This window comes from Coregonus clupeaformis, unplaced genomic scaffold, assembly GCF_020615455.1.
Source record: "Coregonus clupeaformis isolate EN_2021a unplaced genomic scaffold, ASM2061545v1 scaf0002, whole genome shotgun sequence".
Classification (NCBI taxonomy): Eukaryota; Metazoa; Chordata; class Actinopteri; order Salmoniformes; family Salmonidae; genus Coregonus; species Coregonus clupeaformis.
In genome coordinates, this window is record NW_025533457.1 from 907,154 (window position 1) to 926,841 (window position 19,688).

General features: G+C 47.4%; 1 protein-coding gene across 2 annotated transcripts in view; it reads right to left on the reverse strand.

The window, feature by feature from the left end:
* LOC121530750 (AT-rich interactive domain-containing protein 3A-like) overlaps positions 1-19,688 on the reverse strand; it is a 263,616-nt gene that overhangs the window by 18,984 nt on the left and 224,944 nt on the right. For both annotated transcript variants that reach the window (XM_041835965.2, XM_041835964.2), the window contains 2 exons: positions 10,954-11,198; positions 9,961-10,239 (listed from right to left, as the gene is read on the reverse strand). In XM_041835965.2, coding sequence (XP_041691899.1) covers positions 9,961-10,239; positions 10,954-11,198 — 524 coding nt within the window. The remainder of the gene's footprint in view (positions 1-9,960; positions 10,240-10,953; positions 11,199-19,688) is intronic.

Consider the following 19,688-nt stretch of genomic DNA (forward strand, 5'->3'; position numbering starts at 1 on the left):
CGTCGCCTTTCGCCTGCGGAGAGGAATTACGATGTGGGTAACCGGGAGCTTCTCGCGGTGAAACTTGCCTTGGAGGAGTGGCGCCACTGGTTGGAGGGGGCGGAGCAACCGTTTATTGTCTGGACTGACCACAAGAATCTTGCTTACGTGCAATCGGCTAAACGTCTCAACTCCCCGTCAGGCCAGGTGGGCGTTGTTTTTCGGACGATTCAAGTTTTCCCTGACGTTCCGACCTGGATCTAAGAACGGCAAGGCGGACGCCTTGTCCCGGATGTTCTCCAAGACGGAGGAGAGTGGGTCCAAGACCGAGACAATTCTCCCCCGGAACTGCGTCGTGGGAGCAGTTATGTGGAAGATTGAGGAGGAGGTGCTGGCGGCCCTTCGGACTCAGCCCGGTCCCGGTAACGGTCCACCCGGTCGGTTGTTTGTGCCGGAGTCGGTTCGTCCTGCTGTCCTCAAATGGTCCCACGCCAGCAAGATGGCTTGTCACCCTGGCGTGGCTCGGACAATGGCGTTTCTTCGCAGACGTTTTTGGTGGCCTGCCATGGCCGAGGATACTCGGGGTTTTGTTGCTGCCTGTCCAGTGTGTGCGCAGAATAAGAGTGCCAATCGGCCCAGCTCTGGACTACTTCACCCCCTTCCTATTCCCCGGCGACCATGGTCGCATCTGGCCCTGGACTTCCTCCCTGGGTTGCCCGCTTCTGAGGGGAACACGGTCGTTCTGACTATCGTGGACAGATTCAGCAAGTTCGCCCACTTTGTGCCAATTGCCAAGCTTCCCTCTGCCTCGGAGACGTCCGAGATCCTGGTTAGGAGGTTTTCAGGGTCCACGGTTTGCCCAGTGATATCGTTTCCGACCGTGGCCCTCAGTTTACCTCTGCTGTCTGGAAGTCCTTCTGTTTGGCCATTGGAGCTACAGTCAGTCTCACATCTGGTTTTCACCCCCAATCCAATGGTCAGGCGGAGAGAGCCAACCAGAAGATGGAATCCACGCTACGCTGTCTGGTCTCTTCCAACCCCACCTCCTGGGTCTCTCAGTTGCCTTGGGTTGAGTATGCCCACAATACTCTCCCTACATCTGCCACTGGGATGTCTCCCTTCCAGTGCCTGTATGGCTACCAACCTCCCCTGTTCCCTTCTCAGGAGAAGGAGCTCTCAGTGCCTTCTGTTCAGGCCCATATTCGTCGTTGCCACCGGACCTGGCATCGGGCCAGAAAGGCACTCCTTAGAGTTTCGGACCGGTATCAGCTCCAGGCGAATCGTCGCCGGATCCCCGCTCCCACCTATACCATCGGAGATAGGGTTTGGTTGGCCACACGGGATCTTCCCGTTACGGACTGAGTCCAGGAAGTTGTTACCGAAGTTCATTGGTCCGTTTGTGGTGGAGAAGGTGATCAATCCAGTGGCAGTTCGACTCAAACTACCGAGGACGCTCAGAGTCCATCCCACCTTTCATGTCTCCTGCCTCAAGCCTGTCTTCCTCAGTCCTCTGTTGCCTCCTCCGCCTCCTCCTCCTCCTCCTCGGATGATCGGAGGTGGTCCTGCCTACACGGTGCGTCGCATCATGGATTCCAGACGGCGGGGCCGGGGTTTCCAGTATCTCGTGACTGGGAGGGGTATGGTCCTGAAGAGAGGAGTTGGATTCCGCGGCGACAGGTCCTAGATGCTGACCTCATCAGTGACTTCTACCGCCTCCATCCTGGCGCTCCGGGAGTCCGCCCGGTGGCGTTCGTCGGAGGGGGGTACTGTAACGATCCCGGCAGTCTGAGTCGGGTCCTGTCTGGTGACTAGTGTTTCTGTTCGTGATCTCCAGTTTCCCGAGGGTTCGGGAACGCTCCGGGGAGCGCTCTTGATTTCCGCACCTGCATCCCATCAGCAATCTGCACACCTGGTCCTGATCATCACCCTTCTTAGGCTCTGGCCTAACATCCAGTTCCTGTCGGATCGTTAGCCATGAACAGTATGTTTGTCAGCGTATCAGCCTCTGAGCTACAGAGTGTTAGTTTTGTTGTTTTGCACCTTGTTGACTTGCTGTGTACTTACCTCCGTTTTGTTCTGTCTGCAGTCTCACACCCGGAACCTTCACCCAACCTCTGCCTGATGGTCGGCGGCTGCCGAGCCATTTCTGGACCTACCACTGCACCCTCAACAACCCATCCACGCCACCCGCTCTGTTCCCTGGATTATGCAGCCTCACTCGGGAGTCTATTAAATAAACACTCACCTTTGTCTCAAAGTACCTTGTCCTGGTCTGCTTCTGGGTTCTGGCTTAGTAAACCGTGACACTTGAAGAGACTTTAAAAGTCCTTGAAATGTTCCATATTGACTGACCTTCATGTCTTAAAGTAATGATGGACTGTCAATTCTCTTTGCGTATTTGAGCTGTTCTTACCATAATATGGACTTGGTCTTTTACCAAATAGGGCTATTTTCTGTATACCACCCCTACCTTGTTAAAAATAAAGAAAAACCCTGGAATGATTAGATGTGTCCAAACTTTTGACTGGTACAGTATATATATACTTTTTGTTATTGGACATAAAAGACTGTAAAATTACCAAGAAATCAGCTCAACATGATTTTAACTTAGGACATACATTCCCAAGTATTCCAATGCATTAATAGAGAGGCAGTGTAATCAAGATTTGAAATGATTCTGTTTTTGTTGAATACTATACAGTGCCTTCAAAAAGTATTCATAAACCTTGACTTATTCCACATTTTGTTGTGTTACTGCCTGAATTGAAAACGGATTAAATCAATTTTTTGTATTCACCCATCTACACACAATATTCCTTAATGACAAAGTGAAAACATGTTTTTAGACATCTTTGCAAATATATAGAAAATGAAATACAGAAATATTTCATTTACATAAGTATTCACACCACTGAGTCAATACATGTTAGAATCACCTTTGGCAGTGATTACAGCTCTGAGTCTTTCTAGGCAAGACTCTAAGAGCTTTGCAGACCTGGATTGTACAATATTTTCACATTATTCTTTTTTAATTCTTCAAGCTCTGTCATGTTGGTTGATGATCAGTGCTAGACAGCCATTTTCAAGTCTTGCCATAGATTTTCAAGCCAGTTTAAGTCAAAACTGTAACTAGGCCACTCAGGAATATTCAATGTCGTTTTGGTAAGCAACTCCAGTGTATATTTGGCCCTGTGTTTTTGGATATTGTCCTGCTGAAAGGTGAATTAATCTCCCAGTGTCTGGTGGAGAGCAGACTGAACCAGGTTTTCCTCTAGGATTCTGCCTGTGCTTAGCTCTATTCCGTTTCTTTTTATTCTAAAAAACTCCCTAGTCCTTGCCGATGACAAGCATACCCATAACATGATGCAGCCACCACCATGCTTGAAAATATGAAGAGTGGTACTCAGTGATGTGCCCCAAACATAACACTTTCTACTCAGGACATAACGTTAGTTTCTTTGCCACATTTGTTGCAGTTTTACTTTAGTGTCTTATTGCATAAAGGAATATGTTTATTATGTACAGGATTCCTTCTTTTCACTCTGTCATTTAGGTAAGTATTGTGGAGTAACTACAATGTTGTTGATCCATCCTCACTTTTCTCCTATCACAGCCATGAAACTCTGTAACCATTTTAAAGTCACCATTGGCCTCATGGTGAAATCCCTGAGCTGTTTCCTTCCTCTCCGGCAACTAAGTTAGGAAGGACGCCTGTGTCTTTATAGTGACTGGGTGTGTTGATAACCATCCAAAATGTAATAATTAACTTCACCATTCTCTAAGTGATATGTAATGTATGCTTTTTTATTTTTACCCATCTACCAATAGGTATCCTTCTTTGTGAGGCATTGGAAAACCTCCCTGGTCTTAGTGGTTAAATCTGTGCTGGAAATTCACAGCTCGACTGAGGGACCTTACAGATAATTGTATGTGCGGGGTACAGAGATGAGGTAGTCATTCAAAAATCATGTTAAACACTATTATTGCAGACAGAGTGAGTCCATGCAACTTACAGTATTATGTGACTTGTTAAGCACATTTTTACTCCTAAACCTATTTAGGGTTGCCATAACAAAGGGGTTGAATACTTATTGACTCAAGACCTTTCAGCTTTTCATTTTATATTAAGTTTGTAAACATTTCTAAAAACATAATTCCACTTCGACATTATGGGGTATGGTGTGTAGGCCAGTGACACACATTCTCAATTTAATCCATTTTAAAATTCAGGCTGTAACACAACAAAATGTGGAAAAAGTCGAGGGGTGTGAATCCTTTCTGAAGGCACTGTATCTGTTTGGGGTGTGAATCCTTTCTGAAGGCACTGTATCTGTTTGGGGTGTGAATCCTTTCTGAAGGCACTGTATCTGTTTGGGGTGTGAATCCTTTCTGAAGGCACTGTATCTGTTTGGGGTGTGAATCCTTTCTGAAGGCCACTGGCCATCCCTGTATCTGTTTGGGGTGTGAATCCTTTCTGAAGGCACTGTATCTGTTTGGGGTTCTGAAGGCCACTGGCCATCCCTGTATCTGTTTGGGGTGTGAATCCTTTCTGAAGGCACTGTATCTGTTTGGGGTTCTGAAGGCCACTGGCCATCCCTGTATCTGTTTGGGGTTCTGAAGGCCCTGGCCATCCCTGTATCTGTTTGGGGTTCTGAAGGCCCTGGCCATCCCTGTATCTGTTTGGGGTTCTGAAGGCCCTGGCCATCCCTGTATCTGTTTGGGGTTCTGAAGGCCCTGGCCATCCCTGTATCTGTTTGGGGTTCTGAAGGCCCTGGCCATCCCTGTATCTGTTTGGGGTTCTGAAGGCCACTGGCCATCCCTGTATCTGTTTGGGGTTCTGAAGGCCACTGGCCATCCCTGTATCTGTTTGGGGTTCTGAAGGCCCCTGGCCATCCCTGTATCTGTTTGGGGTTCTGAAGGCCACTGGCCATCCCTGTATCTGTTTGGGGTTCTGAAGGCCACTGGCCATCCCTGTATCTGTTTGGGGTTCTGAAGGCCACTGGCCATCCCTGTATCTGTTTGGGGTGTGAATCCTTTCTGAAGGCCCCTGGCCATCCCTGTATCTGTTTGGGGTTCTGAAGGCCACTGGCCATCCCTGTATCTGTTTGGGGTATGAATCCTTTCTGAAGGCCCCTGGCCATCCCTGTATCTGTTTGGGGTTCTGAAGGCCACTGGCCATCACTGTATCTGTTTGGGGTTCTGAAGGCCCCTGGCCATCCCTGTATCTGTTTGGGGTTCTGAAGGCCCCTGGCCATCCCTGTATCTGATTGGGGTTCTGAAGGCGCTGGCCATCCCTGTATCTGTTTGGGGTGTGAATCCTTTCTGAAGGCCATCCCTGTATCTGTTTGGGGTGTGAATCCTTTCTGAAGGCCATCCCTGTATCTGTTTGGGGTTGTGAATCCTTTCTGAAGGCCCCTGGCCATCCCTGTATCTGTTTGGGGTTCTGAAGGCCACTGGCCATCACTGTATCTGTTTGGGGTTCTGAAGGCCCCTGGCCATCCCTGTATCTGTTTGGGGTTCTGAAGGCCACTGGCCATCCCTGTATCTGTTTGGGGTTCTGAAGGCCCCTGGCCATCCCTGTATCTGTTTGGGGTTCTGAAGGCCCCTGGCCATCCCTGTATCTGTTTGGGGTTCTGAAGGCCACTGGCCATCCCTGTATCTGTTTGGGGTTCTGAAGGCCCCTGGCCATCCCTGTATCTGTTTGGGGTTCTGAAGGCCACTGGCCATCCCTGTATCTGTTTGGGGTGTGAATCCTTTCTGAAGGCACTGTATCTGTTTGGGGTTCTGAAGGCCCCTGGCCATCCCTGTATCTGTTTGGGGTTCTGAAGGCCCCTGGCCATCCCTGTATCTGTTTGGGGTTCTGAAGGCCACTGGCCATCCCTGTATCTGTTTGGGGTTCTGAAGGCCCCTGGCCATCCCTGTATCTGTTTGGGGTTCTGAAGGCCCCTGGCCATCCCTGTATCTGTTTGGGGTGTGAATCCTTTCTGAAGGCCCTGGCCATCCCTGTATCTGTTTGGGGTTCTGAAGGCCACTGGCCATCACTGTATCTGTTTGGGGTTCTGAAGGCCCCTGGCCATCCCTGTATCTGTTTGGGGTTCTGAAGGCCCCTGGCCATCCCTGTATCTGATTGGGGTTCTGAAGGCGCTGGCCATCCCTGTATCTGTTTGGGGTGTGAATCCTTTCTGAAGGCCATCCCTGTATCTGTTTGGGGTGTGAATCCTTTCTGAAGGCCATCCCTGTATCTGTTTGGGGTTGTGAATCCTTTCTGAAGGCCCCTGGCCATCCCTGTATCTGTTTGGGGTTCTGAAGGCCACTGGCCATCACTGTATCTGTTTGGGGTTCTGAAGGCCCCTGGCCATCCCTGTATCTGTTTGGGGTTCTGAAGGCCACTGGCCATCCCTGTATCTGTTTGGGGTTCTGAAGGCCCCTGGCCATCCCTGTATCTGTTTGAGGTTCTGAAGGCCCCTGGCCATCCCTGTATCTGTTTGGGGTTCTGAAGGCCACTGGCCATCCCTGTATCTGTTTGGGGTTCTGAAGGCCCCTGGCCATCCCTGTATCTGTTTGGGGTTCTGAAGGCCACTGGCCATCCCTGTATCTGTTTGGGGTGTGAATCCTTTCTGAAGGCACTGTATCTGTTTGGGGTTCTGAAGGCCCCTGGCCATCCCTGTATCTGTTTGGGGTTCTGAAGGCCCCTGGCCATCCCTGTATCTGTTTGGGGTTCTGAAGGCCACTGGCCATCCCTGTATCTGTTTGGGGTTCTGAAGGCCCCTGGCCATCCCTGTATCTGTTTGGGGTTCTGAAGGCCCCTGGCCATCCCTGTATCTGTTTGGGGTGTGAATCCTTTCTGAAGGCCCTGGCCATCCCTGTATCTGTTTGGGGTGTGAATCCTTTCTGAAGGCCCTGGCCATCCCTGTATCTGTTTGGGGTTCTGAAGGCCCCTGGCCATCCCTGTATCTGTTTGGGGTTCTGAAGGCCCTGGCCATCCCTGTATCTGTTTGGGGTTCTGAAGGCCACTGGCCATCCCTGTATCTGTTTGGGGTTCTGAAGGCCCCTGGCCATCCCTGTATCTGTTTGGGGTTCTGAAGGCCACTGGCCATCCCTGTATCTGTTTGGGGTTCTGAAGGCCACTGGCCATCCCTGTATCTGTTTGGGGTTCTGAAGGCCACTGGCCATCCCTGTATCTGTTTGGGGTTCTGAAGGCCCCTGGCCATCCCTGTATCTGTTTGGGGTTCTGAAGGCCCCTGGCCATCCCTGTATCTGTTTGGGGTTCTGAAGGCCACTGGCCATCCCTGTATCTGTTTGGGGTTCTGAAGGCCCCTGGCCATCCCTGTATCTGTTTGGGGTTCTGAAGGCCCCTGGCCATCCCTGTATCTGTTTGGGGTTCTGAAGGCCCCTGGCCATCCCTGTATCTGTTTGGGGTTCTGAAGGCCCCTGGCCATCCCTGTATCTGTTTGGGGTTCTGAAGGCCACTGGCCATCCCTGTATCTGTTTGGGGTTCTGAAGGCCCCTGGCCATCCCTGTATCTGTTTGGGGTTCTGAAGGCCCCTGGCCATCCCTGTATCTGTTTGGGTTCTGAAGGCCCCTGGCCATCCCTGTATCTGTTTGGGGTTCTGAAGGCCCCTGGCCATCCCTGTATCTGTTTGGGGTTCTGAAGGCCCCTGGCCATCCCTGTATCTGTTTGGGGTTCTGAAGGCCCCTGGCCATCCCTGTATCTGTTTGGGGTTCTGAAGGCCCCTGGCCATCCCTGTATCTGTTTGGTGTTCTGAAGGCCCCTGGCCATCCCTGTATCTGTTTGGGGTTCTGAAGGCCCCTGGCCATCCCTGTATCTGTTTGGGGTTCTGAAGGCCATCCCTGTATCTGTTTGGGGTTCTGAAGGCCATCCCTGTATCTGTTTGGGGTTCTGAAGGCCATCCCTGTATCTGTTTGGGGTTCTGAAGGCCATCCCTGTATCTGTTTGGGGTTCTGAAGGCCATCCCTGTATCTGTTTGGGGTTCTGAAGGCCATCCATGTATCTGTTTGGGGTTCTGAAGGCCATCCCTGTATCTGTTTGGGGTTCTGAAGGCCATCCCTGTATCTGTTTGGGGTTCTGAAGGCCACTGGCCATCCCTGTATCTGTTTGGGGTTCTGAAGGCCCCTGGCCATCCCTGTATCTGTTTGGGGTTCTGAAGGCCCTGGCCATCCCTGTATCTGTTTGGGGTTCTGAAGGCCATCCCTGTATCTGTTTGGGGTTCTGAAGGCCCCTGGCCATCCCTGTATCTGTTTGGGGTTCTGAAGGCCATCCCTGTATCTGTTTGGGGTTCTGAAGGCCCTGGCCATCCCTGTATCTGTTTGGGGTTCTGAAGGCCATCCCTGTATCTGTTTGGGGTTCTGAAGGCCATCCCTGTATCTGTTTGGGGTTCTGAAGGCCCTGGCCATCCCTGTATCTGCTTGGGGTTCTGAAGGCCATCCCTGTATCTGTTTGGGGTTCTGAAGGCCATCCCTGTATCTGTTTGGGGTTCTGAAGGCCATCCCTGTATCTGTTTGGGGTTCTGAAGGTCATCCCTGTATCTGTTTGGGGTTCTGAAGGCCATCCCTGTATCTGTTTGGGGTTCTGAAGGCCATCCCTGTATCTGTTTGGGGTTCTGAAGGCCACTGGCCATCCCTGTATCTGTTTGGGGTTCTGAAGGCCCTGGCCATCCCTGTATCTGTTTGGGGTTCTGAAGGCCCCTGGCCATCCCTGTATCTGTTTGGGGTTCTGAAGGCCCCTGGCCATCCCTGTATCTGTTTGGGGTTCTGAAGGCCCTGGCCATCCCTGTATCTGTTTGGGGTTCTGAAGGCCACTGGCCATCCCTGTATCTGTTTGGGGTTCTGAAGGCCCTGGCCATCCCTGTATCTGTTTGGGGTTCTGAAGGCCACTGGCCATCCCTGGCCATCCCTGGCCATCCCTGGCCATCCCTGTATCTGTTTGGGGTTCTTGCAGTGTTTATTTATTATTTAGAACTATGTTCCTGCCTCCCGACCAATCGTCTCACAGCTGAACGAAATTGGGAGCCCTGCCCTGTTCCCTATAGGCTCGGGTCAAAAGTAGTGTATTATGTAGAGAATCATTTCAACCTGTATTCATTAATAACAGATACATATGTGTATGTATAATCATTTTTGTGTTGATTTGTCAAAGAAGTATATAGGAAGTATGGTGCCATTTCAGACCAATTATGTATCTAAACACTGGATTGCTGATGCTATGTATTGGCCATTGAGAGATTTTGAAGCCGCCGGTCGGCCACATTGGCACTCCGAGTAGGAGCGGTCCTCCATAGGAATTAATGGAATTCTACAATATTTCAATTAAATGTTTCAAGAACAAAATGTTTAAAAAAATTGTAGTGGGGACAATAACATTCTCTCAAAAATGTTTTATTTAAGGAAATTGTTTTTATTATTTATTTTTGTCATTTAGCAGACACTCTTATCCAGAGCGACTTACAGGAGCAATTAGGGTTAAGTGCCTTGCTCAAGGGCACATCGACAGATTTTTCACCTAGTCGGCTCGGGGATTAGAACCAGCGACCTTTCGGTTACTGGCACAACGCTCTTACCCACTAAGCTACCTGCCACCCATATTTTTTATATGTGTATTTTTTATGTTTAGCTCACGTAATATAATTTAAAAGATGCATTAAAGGTGTCTGTAATAGAATAAACGTGACAAAAATGAATGTCGACATTAATAAATGCATTTCTACAGCCTCCAAAAGCCGTTTTTTACAACGTCGGTCATCCAGGGTTTTATACACATTGTTTCAGACACATCCTGTACTCATAATAACAGATAAGCATAAGTCTACATTAATAAGGTAACTGTGGTGACAAACATGTTTTAGTAACGGTGTCTGTGTTAATAGCACCCTAAGTAGTGCACTCTGTAGCAGAATAGGGTGTCATTCCATACACAGCCTGTTATCCAGAGTAACAACATGAGTACGTTTAGCGTTGGTTTACCTCTCATCCGCTCAGTTCGGTCGTTGATCTTGATGTTCATGGGTAGCTGCGTTGCCATGGCGAGGAGGTTCTGCTGCAGCGCATGCTGCATGAGCCTCTGTTGCTCCATCATCATCATCTTCTTCTTCTCTGGCGGCTCCCCGCTCTCCAGCTTCTCCCTCAGCTGCTCCAACGCTGCAGCCTGCGCCGCCTGAGCTGCCACGACTTGGGGGTGCCCTCCCATAGACATGGGCGTCCCCCCCACACGACCCGACAGACAGCCTGCCATCAGGCCATCCTCTGGGATAAACAGAGAGAAGAATGTATTTGTTTATTTTACCTTTATTTTACCAGGTTATTTTACCAGGTCACTTTTTCAAGAGAGCGTTTTAAAGAAGAAAACTTCATCGTTTATTGTCCATTTTATTTTATTCAGATCTCGGGAAATGTGTCTTTTGCTTTGAACCCAATCCCTGAGAAAAAAGGGTGGGCATTCTGTAGGTTGCTGTAGGTATTTATATGGTCAGGAAGTTCTTATGGTTGGCAGTACAGGTGTTTTCTCAGGCAGTGGTAAATCCTATGCCTTGAAATGCTCGGTTTGATATTCAAACTTTGTGGGAAATAGCAGCATGAGCAGCCAAATTACGAGAGGAGATTTCTTTACACGGAATTCAAATTTCCTGAGCATTGTGTCTTCACTTCTTGTGTCATTAAATTCACCAGCCAGGTCATGGACACGTCTTTTTCCTCTTTCAAATCAGTGAGCAACAAACAACACCATCCCTATTGTAGCCTGGGTGCCAGTCTGATGCAGGAATGAATCCCACACAACACCACAACATTTCATTTTTTTGTATATATAACGCCATTAAGTGAGCCTGGAATGGACCAACCACAGCCAATTTAAGCGACTACATCTGATCTTGTTGATGGATCTTTACAGCTCTGATGCCTTTACCTCTACCACAACCGCAGCACGGCAGCCTCTTCCTGGTCACATGACATGTGTCTCACCTTTCTTGATGTTGTGTCCCCGGGTCAGGTGTTCTCCGCTGTAGGTGGACATGGCCAGGTGAGGCATGCTCATCTTGGGGGAGGAGAGGATGGAGGGGGTCCCTGCTGGAGAGTAGTTAAAGATGGCCGACCCGTAGCTCTGGCGACGCCCCTCGCGGCGGTTACTGTCGATAGCTGCCTGGAGCTCTCCGGGGGAGCTCAGACCCCTCTTTTCACATTCGTAAGGGTAGAGGTACTTCATATACCTGTAGGAAGGAAACGGGGACAGGACATTTCACAATGTTTTTAATTCCTCATGAAGGAGAGGTTTTACTCCAAGAGGCTGCCATGATTCTTGTGTCATCCTGGGTGTCGACAAGGTTACATTATGTAATTTATTACAGGTGGTGACTGTTAACAGCCAACCTATAAAACATTCAGGGCTCTATTTTTGGCTGGTGTTAAGCCAGCTCAATTGTCAAATGAATGCTCGTTTACAATTTCGATCGGTTAAATCCAGCGCTCTTCTGTTTTCAAACCCTAGCTCCAGGATTGGTAATTTACCTGTCTTATATGAGCTCGATTGCGCTGAGGTGGGAGAGGTGGCAATATCTGAGGTGTGTCCTTAAAAACGTGAGCCAAAGTGCCAATTTCAGTATGCACCGTTGGGGACATTTAAGACCAACCGAAAGTTGGTCTTAGCGGTAACATTTGTATTTGTATTTTTATGGATCCCCATTAGCTGCTGCCACGGACTCTTCCTGGGGTCCAGCAAAAATAAGGCAGTTTATACAATTTTAAAAACATCACAATACATTCACAACAGATAATCCATGTGTACGTGTGTGTATAGTGCGTCTGTTATCATGTGTGTGTGTGCATGTGCCTATGTTTGTGTTGCTTCACAGTCCCCACTGTTCCGTAAAGTGTATTTTTTATCTGTTTTCTAAATCTGATTCTACTGCTTGCGTTAGTTACTTGATGTGGAATAGAGTTCCATGTAGTTATGGCTCTATGTAGTACTGTGCGCCTCCCATAGTCTGTTCTGGACTTGGGGACTGTGAAGAGACCTCTGGTGGCATGCCTTGTGGGGTATGCATGGGTGTCCGAGCTGTGTGCCAGTAGTTCAAACAGACAGCTCGGTGCATTCAACATGTCAATACCTCTCTCAAATACAAGTAGTGATGAAGTCAATCTCTCCTCCACTTTGAGCCAGGAGAGATTGACATGCATATTATTAATGTTAGCTCTCTGTGTACATCCAAGGGCCAGCCGTGCTGCCCTGTTCTGAGCCAATTGTAATTTTCCTAAGTCCCTCTTTGTGGCACCTGACCACATGACTGAACAGTAGTCCAGGTGCGACAAAACTAGGGCCTGTAGGACCTGCCTTGTTGATAGTGTTGTTAAGAAGGTAGAGCAGCTCTTTATTATGGACAGACAGGTTACTCCAAACAGTTTAGTCACCTAAACTTGCTAAATTTCCACATTATTCATTACAAGATTTAGTTGAGGTTTATGGTTTAGTGAATGATTTGACCCAAATACATTGCTTTTAGTTTTTTTAATATTTAGCACTAACTTATTCCTTGCCACCCATTCTGAAACTAAATGCAGCTCTTTGTTAAGTGTTGAAGTCATTTCAGTCTCTGTAGTAGCTGACGTGTATAGTGTTGAGTCATCCACATACATAGACACACTGGCTTGACTCAAAGCATGTCGTTAGTAAAGATTGAAAAAAGTAAGGGGCCTAGACAGCTGCCCTTGGGAATTCCTGATTCTACCTGGATTATGTTTGAGAGGCTTCCATAAAAAAATACCCTCTGTGTTCTGTTAGACAGGTAACTCTTTATCCACAATATAGCAGGGGTGTAAAGCCATAACACATACTTTTTTCCAGCAGCAATGATCGATAATTTCAAAAGCCGCACTGAAGTCTAACAAAACAGCCCCCACAATCTTTTAATCATCAATTTCTCTCAGACAATCATTAGTCATTTCTGTAAGTGCTGTGCTGTGCTTCTTGAATGTCCTTCCCTATAAGCGTGTCAATTTCTGTACTGTAAAATAGCATTGTATCTGGTCAAACACCATAAAAATAAAAAACTTTACTACGGGTTGGTAACAGGCTGATTGGTCGGCTATTTGAGCCAGTAAAGGGGGCTTTAATATTCTTAGGTAGCAGAATGACTTTTGTTTCCCTCCAGGCCTGAGGGCACACACTTTCTACTAGGCTTAAATTGAAGATATGGCAAATAGGAGTGGCAATATCGTCAGCTATTATCCTCAGTAATTTTCCATCCAAGTTGTCAGACCCCGGTGGCTTGTCATTGTTAATAGACAACAATAATTTACATTTTAGTCATTTAGCAGATACTCTTATCCAGAGTGACATACATGTATTATTATTATTATTTATTTAATTCATACTGGCCCCCCGTGGGAATTGAACCCACAACCCTGGTGTTGCAAACGCCATGCTCTACCAACTGAGCTACACGTCCGCTATTATCCACAGTAATTTTCCATCCAATAAAAAATCATTAAAGTAGTTGGCAATATCAGTGTGTTTTGTGATGAATCTGATTCAATGAATGATGGAGCTGAGTTTGCATTTTCCCCCAAAATTACATTTAAGGTGCTCCAAAGCTTTTTACTATCATTCTTTATATAATGTATCTTTGTTTCATAGTATAGTTTCTTCTTTTTTTTTATTCAGTGTAGTCACATGATTTCTCAATTTGCAGTACTTTTGCCTCATCCCTCTCAACCATACCATTTAAAAATAATAATAATAATATGCCATTTAGCAGACGCTTTTATCCAAAGCGACTTACAGTCATGTGCGCATACATTTTTACATATGGGTGGTCCCGGGGATCAAACCCACTACCCTGGCGTTACAAGCGCCATGCTCTACCAATTGAGCTACAGAGGACCACAAATTCCTCATCAATCCACAGGGATTTAACAGTTTTTACTGTAATTTTCTTAATGGGTGCATGCTTTTTAGTAACTGGAATAAGCAATTTCATAAATGTGTAAAGTGGCTGCTCCTCAGACCAGCAAATATTATTTACATCATCAATGGGCTTTAGGTTGATGAAAGCCAGTCAATATTTAAATCACCCAGAAAGTATACCTCTCTGTTGATATGACATACATTTTCAAGCATTTCACACATATTATCCAGATACTGACTGTTATCACTTGGTGGTCTATAGCAGCTTCCCACCAGAATGGGCTTTAGGTGAGGCAGATGAACCTGGAGCCATATTACTTCAACAGTATTTAACATGAGATCCTCTCTAAGCTTTACAGGAATGTGGTTCTGAATATAAAGAGCAACACCTCCACCATTGGCATTTCTGTATTTTCTGTAGATGTTATAGCCATGTATTGCTACCACTGTATCATCAAAGTTATTATCTAAGTGAGTTTCAGAGATAGTCAGAATATGAATGTCATCTGTTACTAGCAAGTCATTGACTTAATAAACCTTGTTTCACTTTTCTGGGACGCTTGATTGTTTTCATTGCTTTACTGGGAAGCTTAGCAGAAGTAGACATGCTCATGTTATTTATGTTAGTGCAGGGTGAGCTGCACACAGTGGACTTCCTACTAGGGCACACCGCCTCAGTGCTAACAACATAAATCTGGTTCTTGGGCACATGATTGCTGCATACAATAGCTGTAGGATCAGCAGAGGCATTCAGGGCAGTTAGAGGGACATACAGTGCATTCGCAAAGTATTCAGACCCCTTGACTTTTTCCACATTTTGTTACGTTACAGCCTTATTCTCAATTTGATTAAATTGTTTTTTCCCCTCATCAATCTACACACAATACCCCATAATAACAAAGCATTTGTGCAAATTTATAAAAAATTAAACACTGAAATATAACATTTACATAAGTATTCAGACCCTTTACTCAGTAATTTGTTGAAGCACCTTTGGCAGTGATTACAGCCTTGAGTCTTCCTGGGTATGACGCTACAAGCTTGGCACACCTGTATTTGGGGAGTTTCTCCCATTCTTCTCTGCAGATCCTCTCAATCTCTGTCAGGTTGGATGGGGAGCTTCGCTGCACAGCTATTTCCAGGTCTCTCAAGAGATGTTCGAACAGGTTCAAGTTCGGGCTCTGGCTGGGCCACTCAAGGACATTCAGAGACTTGTCCCGAAGCCACTACTGCGTTGTGTTGGCTGTGTGCTTAGGGTCGTTGACCTGTTGGAAGGTGAACCTTCGCCCCAGTCTCAGGTCCTGAGCGCTCTGGAACAGGTTTTCATCAAGGATGTCTCTGTACTTTGCTCCGTTCATCTTTCCCATTCCCTGCCATCTGAATAACATCCCCATAGCATGATGCTACCACCACCATACTTCACCGTAGGGATGGTGCCATGTTTCCTCCATACGTGACGCTTGGCATTCAATTCAAAGAGTTCATGGTCTGAAAGTCCTTTAGGTGCCTTTTGGCAAACTCCTAGCGGGCTCTCATGTGCCTTTTACTGAGGAGTGGCTTCTGTCTGGCCACTCTACCATGAAGGCCTGATTGGTTGCGTGCTGCAGAGATGGTTGTCCTTCTGGAAGGTTCTCTCATCTTCACAGAGGACCTCTGGAGCTCTGTCAGAGTTACCATCGGGTTCTTGGTCACCTCCCTGACCAAGGCCCTTCTCCCCTGAGTCTTGGTGATTCCAAACTTCTTCCATTTAAGAATGATGGAGGCCACTGTGTTCTTCGGGATCTTCAATGCTGCAGAAATGTTTTGATAACCTTCCCCAGATCTGTGCCTCGACACAATCCTGTCTCGGAGCTCTACGGACAATTCCTTCGACCTCATGGCTTGGTTTTTGCTCTGACAAGCACTGTCAACTGTGGGACCTTATATAGACAGGTGTGTGCCTTTCCAAATCATGTCCAATCAATTGAATTTACCACAGGTAAATTAGATAAGTTGTAGAAACATCTCAAGGATGATCAATGGAAACAGGATGCACCTGAGCTCAATTCCGAGATACATAACAAAGGGTCTGAATACTTATTTAAATAAGGTATTTATGTTTTTTTAATTTTAATTTTAAATAAATGTGCAAAAGTTTCTAAAAACTTGTTTTCGCTTAGTCATTATGGGGCATTGTGTGTAGATTGATGAGGGGAAAATAGAATGTAATCCAATTTAGAATAAGGCTGTAACGTAACAAAATGTCAAGGGGTCTGAATACTTTCCCAATGCACTGCATAGCAACAGGCTCTATGCTGTTCTGCACTCCATTGTGGTCAGGACTGTACAGTCGACTCCCCCTCCTACTCCAACTCTATCATTATCATGCATTATCCAGGTTAGGATGGCCGTGATGGTAGTAATGTAGTCACCATCGTAGCAGAATAATGAGTGTTATTGTGCCTGTCAAGTGTCTGCTTAGAGATAATAACAGTAACAGTTTATAAGACGAACAACAGGCTCGGCGTTAGACGACTAAGAGATCTTCTGTTAAATCTGACAATTCATCTTGATGGTTGTAAAGTCGTCTCAAATAAAACTGTGAAGGACCTCGGCGTTACTCTTGACCCTGATCTCTCTTTTGACGAACATATCAAGACTGTTTCAAGGACAGCTTTTTTCCATCTACGTAACATTGCAAAAATCAGAAATTTTCTGTCCAAAAATGATGCAGAAAAATTAATCCATGCATTTGTTACTTCTAGGTTAGACTACTGCAATGCTCTACTTTCCGGCTACCGGATAAAGCACTAAATAAACTTCAGTTAGTGCTAAATACGGCTGCTAGAATCCTGACTAGAACCAAGAAATTTGATCATATTACTCCAGTGCTAGCTTCCCTACACTGGCTTCCTGTTAAGGCAAGGGCTGATTTCAAGGTTTTACTGTTAACCTATAAAGCGTTACATGGGCTTGCTCCTACCTATCTTTCCGAGTTGGTCCTGCCGTACATACCAATACGTACGCTACGGTCACAAGACGCAGGCCTCCTAATTGTCCCTAGAATTTCTAAGCAAACAGCGGGAGGCAGGGCTTTCTCCTATAGATCTCCATTTTTATGGAACAGTCTGCCTACCCATGTGAGAGACGCAGACTCGGTCTCAACCTTTAAGTCTTTACTGAAGACTTATCTCTTCAGTAGGTCATATGATTGAGTGTAGTCTGGCCCAGGAGTGTGAAGGTGAACGGAAAGGCTCTGGAGCAACGAACAGCCCTTGCTGTCTCTGCCAGGCCGGTTCCCCTCTCTCCACTGGGGTTCTCTGCCTCTAACCCTGTTACAGGGGCTGAGTCACTGGCTTGCTGGTGCTCTTTCATGCCGTCCCTAGGAGGGGTGCGTCACTTGAGTGGGTTGAGTTACTGACGTGATCTTCCTGTCTGGGTTGGCGCCCCCCTTGGTTTGTGCTGTGGTGGAGACCTCTGTGGGCTATACTCGGCCTTGTCTCAGGATTGTAAGTTGGTGGTTGAGGATATCCCTCTAGTGGTGCGGGGGCTGTGCTTTGGCAGAGTGGGTGGGGTTATATCCTTCCTGTTTGGCCCTGTCCGGGGTTTCTTCGGATGGGGCCACAGTGTCTCCGGACCGCTCCTGTCTCAGCCTCCAGTATTTATGCTGCAGTAGTTTATGTGTCGGGGGGCTGGGGTTAGTTGGTTATACCTGGAGTACTTCTCCTGTCTTATCCAGTGTCCTGTGTGAATTTAAGTATGCTCTCTCTAATTCTCTCGTTCTCTCTTTCTCTCTGAGAACCTGAGCCCTAGGACCATACGTCAGGACTACCGGGCATGCTGACACCTTGCTGTCCCCAGTCCGCCTGGCCTTGCTGCTATTCCAGTTTCAACTGTTCTGCCTGCGGTTACGAAACCCCTACCTGTCCCAGACCTGCTGTTTTCAACTCTTAATGATCGGCTATGAAAAGCCAACTGAGAGACCTGAGCCCTAGGACCATACGTCGGGACTACCGGCCGTGGTGACTCCTTGCTGTCCCCAGTCCGCCTGGCCTTGCTGCTATTCCAGTTTCAACTGTTCTGCCTGCGGTTATGGAACCCCTACCTGTCCCAGACCTGCTGTTTTCAACTCTTAATGATCGGCTATGAAAAGCCAACTGAGAGACCTGAGCCCTAGGACCATACGTCGGGACTACCGGCCGTGGTGACTCCTTGCTGTCCCCAGTCCGCCTGGCCTTGCTGCTATTCCAGTTTCAACTGTTCTGCCTGCGGTTATGGAACCCCTACCTGTCCCAGACCTGCTGTTTTCAACTCTTAATGATCGGCTATGAAAAGCCAACTGAGATTTATTCCTGATTATTATTTGACCATGCTTGTCACTTATGAACATTTTTGAACATCTTGGCATGGTTCTGTTATAATCTCCACCCGGCACAGCCAGAAGAGGACTGGCCACCCCTCATAGCCTGGTTCCTCTCTAGGTTTCTTCCTAGGTTTTGGCCTTTCTAGGGAGTTTTTCCTAGCCACCGTGCTTCTACACCTGCATTACTAGCTGTTTGGGGTTTTAGGCTGGGTTTCTGTACAGCACTTCGAGATATTAGCTGATGTACGAAGGGCTATATAAAATAAAATTGATTGATTGATTGATTGATTGACTAAAATATAGAATATAAAGTCCTAACCTTACATCAAATGATGGTTCTGAATCAACTGTAGTGGTCCTCTGTAGCTCAGCTGGTAGAGCACGGCGCTTGTAACGCCAGGGTGGTGGGGTTCGATCCCCGGGACCACCCCATACGTAAAAAATGTATGCGCACGTGACTGTAAGTCGCTTTGGATAAAAGCGTCTGCTAAATGGCATATTATTATATTATATTAACAGACACATATCTAATCCTATATGTAATCATATACTGTATCTAATCATATATCTCATATAACACTTGTGGTTCCACCACAGGAGGAGCTCTGTTTTAGTTTTTTTCTGCTCCACTGCTGTAGAGACCCTTATCTCTCTGAGACCCCTGCTCCACTGCTGTAGAGACCCTTATCTCTCTGAGACCCCTGCTCCACTACTACTGTAGAGACCCTTATCTCTCTGAGACCCCTGCTCCACTGCTGTAGAGACCCTTATCTCTCTGAGACCCTGCTCCACTGTTGTAGAGACCCTTATCTCTCTGAGACCCCTGCTCCACTGCTGTAGAGACCCTTATCTCTCTGAGACCCCTGCTCCACTACTACTGTAGAGACCCTTATCTCTCTGAGACCCCTGCTCCACTGCTGTAGAGACCCTTATCTCTCTGAGACCCCTGCTCCACTGCTGTAGAGACCCTTATCTCTCTGAGACCCCTGCTCCACTGCTGTAGAGACCCTTATCTCTCTGAGACCCCTGCTCCACTACTACTGTAGAGACCCTTATCTCTCTGAGACCCCTGCTCCACTGCTGTAGAGACCCTTATCTCTCTGAGACCCCTGCTCCACTGCTGTAGAGACCCTTATCTCTCTGAGACCCCTGCTCCACTGCTGCTGTAGAGACCCTTATCTCTCTGAGACCCCTGCTCCACTGCTGTAGAGACCCTTATCTCTCTGAGACCCCTGCTCCACTACTGGTGTAGAGACCCTTATCTCTCTGAGACCCCTGCTCCACTACTGCTGTAGAGACCCTTATCTCTCTGATACCCCTGCTCCACTGCTGTAGAGACCCTTATCTCTCTGAGACCCCTGCTCCACTGCTGTAGAGACCCTTATCTCTCTGAGACACCTGCTCCACTACTGCTGTAGAGACCCTTATCTCTCTGAGACACCTGCTCCACTGCTG